Genomic DNA, 8,284 nt, shown 5'->3' with positions numbered 1-8,284 from the left:
GTGTGTGTGTGAGAGTATCAGTGTGTGTATCTGTGTGTGAGAGTATCAGTGTGTGTATCTGTGTGTGTGTGAGAGTATCAGTGTGTGTATCTGTGTGTGTGAGTTCAGTGTGTGTATCTGTGTGTGTGAGAGTATCAGTGTGTGTATCTGTGTGTGTGAGTATCAGTGTGTGTGTGAGAGTATCAGTGTGTGTATCTGTGTGTGTGAGTATCAGTGTGTGTGAGAGTATCAGTGTGTGTATCTGTGTGTGTGAGTATCAGTGTGTGTGTGAGAGTATCAGTGTGTGTATCTGTGTGTGTGAGTATCAGTGTGTGTGTGAGAGAGAGTATCAGTGTGTGTATCTGTGTGTGTGTTTCATTCCGACCATCAAGATAAGTTGCGTGTCACGTAACTTGTGTTTCGTCTGCACGGTTTCATTCGTTTGATGTTTATTTTAGGTTAATATTTAAATGATGGAGTCATCAAGTAGATCTTTATGAAGAGATCCATCCCATAATTAGGACTTATGATGTAGTGTCTCTTTATGACTTACAGTTCCTCCTCCTCCTCCTCAGCTATTGGCTGCTGAGCAGATCAACTTGAGCTCCTCCTCCTCCTTCAGGCCGGTCCTCACCCAGCTCCCTCCTCCTCCTCCTCCTCCTCCTCCGGCCTGGTACCCTCTCACCCAGCAGGGCGGAGCCCAGGGGCTTCTGGGTAACATTGGAGAACGAGACTGGCCTTCATCCCTCTCCTCCTCCTCCTCAGCTTCATCCCTCCCTCCTCTTCCTCCCCCGATGGTTCCCATCTTCAAGAACAAGTGTCCGTCGCGCCTTGTGAACGTGGCACTGCTGCGCCTCCAGAAGCAAAGGAAGCAGCTGATTGGAGGAGGAGGAGGACGAGGAGGAGGGGGGAGGGTGACCCTACCAGCCGTCTGGATGAAGACCTCCGCCGCTGCCTCGTCTTCATCAGTTTCTTCTTTGCCCGCCGCGCCGCCCCGACCTCTTCCTCCTCCGTTACTGGCTCCTCGCTTCCACCGGCGGCCCAAACCCCTCAGCCTCAGTCCTGCACCCAAGTCCAGACCCGGGTTCCTCCTGGCTCCAGAGACCGAGACCACCAAACCCAAGTCCAGACCCGGGTTCCTCCTGGCTCCAGAGACCGAGACCACCAAACCCAAGTCCATCTCAGACAGAACTCCAGGCCCTCCACCTCCTGAGACCTCCATGCAGGAGGCCTCCAGCCGGGTGAGTCCACTCAGATTCATTCTGCTTGTCTCTTTGGTCCAAACCACTCAGATCTGCTTCCAAGAAGTTTTGAAGACATACAGCCGCTCTGCTAACGTGCTAACGTGCTAACGGGCTCTCTCCATGCCGCTGCTCTTCAAGGTTCCAGCAGCTCGGTGGATCTAGTCCAGGGGTGGGCAAACTTTTTGACCTGCGGGCCACATTCGGTTCTGAAATGTGACAGAGGGGCCGGGCCAGGAGCATTTGGACACGCAATGTAATTTATTAAACCTGGAGATTGCATCTGTTTTTTATACATTTCAATTTAAGGTGCAAAGTTAAAGTAATCAACATTTACTGGAAAGAGATCAATGGAATCACTTTCAACATTCAAAACAAATGATTACCCAATGAAATACTCAAGCTCAATAATTTCTAATTGTTTTAAACCCTGCAAAATAATGGACGGATTGTCCTGAGAGATAGACTGTATTAAATATCCTGCCTGCAGCAGAAACTAGAAAGGGGTCTTTAAATTGAGGGCGATGTGCGGCGTCATCTGGTCAGCATGTGTAAGAACCCGTCACAAACAGACTGACAGCGCTTTACTCGAGAAAATATGACCCTAAAGCTGACAATTGAAGTTCGATTTGTAAAAATTATTCATATCTCTTCTGAAAACACACCTTTACTCATGTGGACGAACTGTTTTGGTGTTTGAAATTGGTTTACCAAAGGTCATAGGTTCACAAAAGCAGTGAAATATCTGAATACAATGCTAGATACATGTAATTGCACCTGTCCATCCTGGAGAGGGATCCTCCTCTGTTGTTCCTGATCCGATGTGAGGTCAAAGGTCAAAGGTCAGGGATGTCTATATGCACACATTGTAAAGCACTCCGAGACAAATTTGTAATTTGTGAAATTGGGCTCTACAAATAAACTGAATTGAATAAATGAGGAAAACCAAATTTTGTATTAAAGTTTTTTTAGTAAAAATGATGTGTCTGTCACACATTCACCAAAATGATAAAGATGGGACTGAGAAATGACTTCATATTGCAGATAAAGTTTCATGGGGTGTGTGCAAATAAAAAATGACCATTACATTTTTTATTTTTATAAATATGTATTGTACATAAAAAATAAATAATTCTACATTATATACATGTTGTGAAATAGAAAACAGAACACAACTATTGACAGAGTATTTACAATATGGCTTCACTATAATAACATCATGTCATCGTGTCACGAGACCTCTCTGCTGGCCGGGCAGGCGGAGCTGCAGGTGGAGCTGCAGGCGCTGGTGAATCCTCTCTGTAAAATACAAGTCTAGTCAGCACCGCGCACAAGTTACGGACACCGGGACGGACACCGTGACACGTAACGATGTGAAGACTCTTACCCGGTCCAAGTGGCTCTCTTCTGGCTGCGTGTTCCTCCTCGTGGCTCCGCAGCCCCTCCAGGCTCCGCGCTGCTCGCCAAAATCACTGCAGCTGTTTCTAGATGAGCCTCACCTGTGTGGTGGGCGGGTCCTTTGTGATTTACTGAGTGTTCATTGGTTGTTTTTTTCGCAAAATGTTGACAGACAAACGGATTGACAAATCACGGTGAAGGGTTTCGTGTGACGAGTACTTTCCGCGCCAACGCACACCGGAAGTAAACAAAGCTGCGATTTGGACAAGTTCGGCGGGCCGGATTAAAAAGCCTAACGGGCCGGATGTGGCCCGCGGGCCGTAGTTTGCCCATGTCTGATTCTAGTCAGTCAACTTTGTGTTTGTGTTTTTTAGAGAGTTGAGTTTGAGTCAAAGCCGAAGAAACCTCGATCGGCGGTCCGAGACGTGGACGTGGGCCAGATGGCGAGAAGCAGCCAGGTGAGCAGGCGCTCTGAACACCTTCCCTGGTCACCATGTTTGAACTCTCGCTGCCAGAGGGAGTGAAGAATTAGGTTTTTTCTTTCATGGACGTCCAAGATGTAGAACTGTACCATTTAAGTTTAGAAGAAGTGGACTGGTTCTTGGCCATGGCCATCTTGTTTTCTGCCCGTCGCCATCTTGTTTTCTGTCCATCGCCATCTTGTTTTCATTTGTCCCATTTTTGTTTTCGTTCGTCTTGGTCAGCTCCATCTTGTTTGTAGTTTGATATCATGAGGGAACACATCCCTCCGTGTCATGGTGGTCACCAGCTCCTCTGTGAGGGTGGAGGGGACATGAGAACGTCCTGTGAGGACACTCCTCTGGTTGTATAGAAGTCTCTGCTTCATGTGTTAAAGCTGCATTCTCTCTCCTCCTCTCACCACCTGTCTGTCCTCCTCTCACCACCTGTCTGTCCTCCTCTCTCCTCCTCTCACCACCTGTCTGTCCTCCTATAACCACCTGTCTCTCCTCCTATAACCACCTGTCTGTCCTCCTATCACCACCTGTCTCTCCTCCTATAACCACCTGTCTGTCCTCCTATAACCACCTGTCTGTCCTCCTATCACCACCTGTCTGTCCTCCTCTCACCACCTGTCTGTCCTCCTCTCACCACCTGTCTGTCCTCCTCTCACCACCTGTCTGTCCTCCTATCACCACCTGTCTGTCCTCCTATAACCACCTGTCTCTCCTCCTATAACCACCTGTCTGTCCTCCTATCACCACCTGTCTGTCCTCCTCTCACCACCTGTCTGTCCTCCTATAACCACCTGTCTCTCCTCCTATAACCACCTGTCTCTCCTCCTATAACCACCTGTCTGTCCTCCTATCACCACCTGTCTGTCCTCCTCTCACCACCTGTCTGTCCTCCTCTCACCACCTGTCTGTCCTCCTATCACCACCTGTCTGTCCTCCTCTCACCACCTGTCTCTCCTCCTCTCACCACCTGTCTGTCCTCCTATCACCACCTGTCTGTCCTCCTATCACCACCTGTCTGTCCTCCTCTCACCACCTGTCTGTCCTCCTATCACCACCTGTCTGTCCTCCTCTCACCACCTGTCTGTCCTCCTATCACCACCTGTCTGTCCTCCTATCACCACCTGTCTCTCCTCCTATAACCACCTGTCTGTCCTCCTCTCACCACCTGTCTGTCCTCCTCTCACCACCTGTCTGTCCTCCTATAACCACCTGTCTGTCCTCCTCTCACCACCTGTCTGTCCTCCTATCACCAGCTGTCTCTCCTCCTCTCACCACCTGTCTGTCCTCCTCTCACCACCTGTCTGTCCTCCTCTCACCACCTGTCTGTCCTCCTCTCTCCTCCTATAACCACCTGTCTGTCCTCCTATAACCACCTGTCTGTCCTCCTCTCACCACCTGTCTGTCCTCCTATAACCACCTGTCTGTCCTCCTCTCACCACCTGTCTGTCCTCCTATCACCACCTGTCTGTCCTCCTCTCACCACCTGTCTGTCCTCCTCTCACCACCTGTCTGTCCTCCTCTCACCACCTGTCTGTCCTCCTATAACCACCTGTCTGTCCTCCTCTCACCACCTGTCTGTCCTCCTCTCACCACCTGTCTGTCCTCCTATAACCACCTGTCTGTCCTCCTCTCACCACCTGTCTGTCCTCCTATCACCACCTGTCTGTCCTCCTCTCACCACCTGTCTGTCCTCCTATAACCACCTGTCTGTCCTCCTATCACCACCTGTCTGTCCTCCTATAACCACCTGTCTGTCCTCCTATCACCACCTGTCTGTCCTCCTCTCACCACCTGTCTGTCCTCCTATAACCACCTGTCTGTCCTCCTCTCACCACCTGTCTGTCCTCCTATAACCACCTGTCTGTCCTCCTATAACCACCTGTCTGTCCTCCTATCACCACCTGTCTGTCCTCCTCTCACCACCTGTCTGTCCTCCTATAACCACCTGTCTGTCCTCCTCTCACCACCTGTCTGTGCTCCTATAACCACCTGTCTGTCCTCCTCTCACCACCTGTCTCTCCTCCTATAACCACCTGTCTGTCCTCCTCTCACCACCTGTCTGTCCTCCTATAACCACATGTCTGTCCTCCTATAACCACCTGTCTGTCCTCCTCTCTCCTCCTATAACCACCTGTCTCTCCTCCTCTCACCACCTGTCTGTCCTCCTCTCACCACCTGTCTGTCCTCCTATAACCACCTGTCTGTCCTCCTCTCACCACCTGTCTGTCCTCCTATCACCACCTGTCTGTCCTCCTCTCACCACCTGTCTGTCCTCCTATCACCACCTGTCTGTCCTCCTCTCACCACCTGTCTGTCCTCCTATAACCACCTGTCTGTCCTCCTCTCACCACCTGTCTGTCCTCCTCTCACCACCTGTCTGTCCTCCTATCACCACCTGTCTGTCCTCCTCTCACCACCTGTCTGTCCTCCTATAACCACCTGTCTGTCCTCCTCTCACCACCTGTCTGTCCTCCTATAACCACCTGTCTGTCCTCCTCTCACCACCTGTCTGTCCTCCTATAACCACCTGTCTGTCCTCCTCTCACCACCTGTCTGTCCTCCTATCACCACCTGTCTGTCCTCCTATCACCACCTGTCTGTCCTCCTCTCACCACCTGTCTGTCCTCCTCTCACCACCTGTCTGTCCTCCTCTCACCACCTGTCTGTCCTCCTCTCACCACCTGTCTGTCCTCCTCTCACCACCTGTCTGTCCTCCTCTCACCACCTGTCTGTCCTCCTCTCACCACCTGTCTGTCCTCCTCTCACCACCTGTCTGTCCTCCCATCACCACCTGTCTGTCCTCCTCTCACCACCTGTCTGTCCTCCTCTCACCACCTGTCTGTCCTCCTCTCACCACCTGTCTGTCCTCCTATAACCACCTGTCTGTCCTCCTCTCACCACCTGTCTGTCCTCCTATCACCACCTGTCTGTCCTCCTCTCACCACCTGTCTGTCCTCCTATCACCACCTGTCTGTCCTCCTCTCACCACCTGTCTGTCCTCCTCTCACCACCTGTCTGTCCTTCTCTCACCACCTGTCTGTCCTCCTCTCACCACCTGTCTGTCCTCCTCTCACCACCTGTCTCTCCTCCTATCACCACCTGTCTGTCCTCCTCTCACCACCTGTCTGTCCTCCTCTCACCACCTGTCTGTCCTCCTCTCACCACCTGTCTGTCCTCCTCTCACCACCTGTCTGTCCTCCTATAACCACCTGTCTGTCCTCCTCTCACCACCTGTCTGTCCTCCTCTCACCACCTGTCTGTCCTCCTCTCACCACCTGTCTGTCCTCCTATCACCACCTGTCTGTCCTCCTCTCACCACCTGTCTGTCCTCCTCTCACCACCTGTCTGTCCTCCTCTCACCACCTGTCTGTCCTCCTATCACCACCTGTCTGTCCTCCTCTCACCACCTGTCTGTCCTCCTCTCACCACCTGTCTGTCCTCCTATCACCACCTGTCTGTCCTCCTCTCACCACCTGTCTGTCCTCCTCTCACCACCTGTCTGTCCTCCTATCACCACCTGTCTGTCCTCCTATCACCACCTGTCTGTCCTCCTCTCACCACCTGTCTGTCCTCCTCTCACCACCTGTCTGTCCTCCTCTCACCACCTGTCTGTCCTCCTATCACCACCTGTCTGTCCTCCTCTCACCACCTGTCTGTCCTCCTCTCACCACCTGTCTGTCCTCCTATCACCACCTGTCTGTCCTCCTATCACCACCTGTCTGTCCTCCTCTCACCACCTGTCTGTCCTCCTATCACCACCTGTCTGTCCTCCTCTCACCACCTGTCTGTCCTCCTATCACCACCTGTCTGTCCTCCTCTCACCACCTGTCTGTCCTCCTATCACCACCTGTCTGTCCTCCTATCACCACCTGTCTGTCCTCCTCTCACCACCTGTCTGTCCTCCTATCACCACCTGTCTGTCCTCCTCTCACCACCTGTCTGTCCTCCTCTCACCACCTGTCTGTCCTCCTCTCACCACCTGTCTGTCCTCCTCTCACCACCTGTCTGTCCTCCTATCACCACCTGTCTGTCCTCCTCTCACCACCTGTCTGTCCTCCTCTCACCACCTGTCTGTCCTCCTCTCACCACCTGTCTGTCCTCCTATCACCACCTGTCTGTCCTCCTCTCACCACCTGTCTGTCCTCCTCTCACCACCTGTCTGTCCTCCTCTCACCACCTGTCTGTCCTCCTATCACCACCTGTCTGTCCTCCTCTCACCACCTGTCTGTCCTCCTCTCACCACCTGTCTGTCCTCCTCTCACCACCTGTCTGTCCTTCTCTCACCACCTGTCTGTCCTCCTCACCACCTGTCTCTCCTCTCACCACCTGTCTGTCCTCCTATCACCACCTGTCTGTCCTCCTCTCACCACCTGTCTGTCCTTCTCTCACCACCTGTCTGTCCTCCTATCACCACCTGTCTGTCCTCCTCTCACCACCTGTCTGTCCTCCTCTCACCACCTGTCTGTCCTCCTCTCACCACCTGTCTGTCCTCCTCTCACCACCTGTCTGTCCTCCTATCACCACCTGTCTGTCCTCCTCTCACCACCTGTCTGTCCTCCTCTCACCACCTGTCTGTCCTTCTCTCACCACCTGTCTGTCCTCCTCTCACCACCTGTCTGTCCTCCTCTCACCACCTGTCTGTCCTCCTATCACCACCTGTCTGTCCTCCTCTCACCACCTGTCTGTCCTCCTCTCACCACCTGTCTGTCCTCCTATCACCACCTGTCTGTCCTCCTCTCACCACCTGTCTGTCCTCCTCTCACCACCTGTCTGTCCTCCTATCACCACCTGTCTGTCCTCCTCTCACCACCTGTCTGTCCTCCTCTCACCACCTGTCTGTCCTCCTCTCACCACCTGTCTGTCCTCCTATCACCACCTGTCTGTCCTCCTCTCACCACCTGTCTGTCCTCCTCTCACCACCTGTCTGTCCTCCTTCACCACCTGTCTGTCCTCCTTTCACCACCTGTCTGTCCTCCTATCACCACCTGTCTGTCCTCCTCTCACCACCTGTCTGTCCTCCTCTCACCACCTGTCTCTCCTCCTCTCACCACCTGTCTCTCCTCCTATCACCACCTGTCTGTCCTCCTATCACCACCTGTCTCTCCTCCTCTCACCACCTGTCTCTCCTCCTCTCACCACCTGTCTGTCCTCCTATCACCACCTGTCTGTCCTCCTCTCACCACCTGTCTG

At 52.7% G+C, this 8,284-nt stretch overlaps 1 protein-coding gene across 4 annotated transcripts in view; it reads left to right on the top strand.

The window, feature by feature from the left end:
• Positions 1–314: 314 nt before the first annotated feature.
• si:ch211-152c8.2 (uncharacterized) overlaps positions 315–8,284 on the top strand; it is a 9,417-nt gene continuing 1,447 nt past the window's right edge. The window contains exons 1-3 of one of the 4 annotated variants that reach the window (XR_008834152.1): positions 315–1,220; positions 2,993–3,076; positions 3,323–3,424. Coding sequence is in view for 1 of the 4 variants with exons in the window: in XM_056434779.1 (XP_056290754.1) it covers positions 774–1,220; positions 2,993–3,076 (531 nt within the window). In the remaining 3 variants the exon portion in view is untranslated. Of the gene's footprint in view, positions 1,221–2,992; positions 3,077–3,322; positions 3,453–8,284 lie in introns of all 4 variants that reach the window. The other 3 variants (XR_008834154.1, XR_008834153.1, XM_056434779.1) reach the window with 3 other exon arrangements.

This window comes from Pseudoliparis swirei, chromosome 16 (genome assembly GCF_029220125.1).
Source record: "Pseudoliparis swirei isolate HS2019 ecotype Mariana Trench chromosome 16, NWPU_hadal_v1, whole genome shotgun sequence".
Taxonomy (NCBI): Eukaryota; Metazoa; Chordata; class Actinopteri; order Perciformes; family Liparidae; genus Pseudoliparis; species Pseudoliparis swirei.
This window is presented reverse-complemented; position numbering and strand designations above follow the sequence as displayed.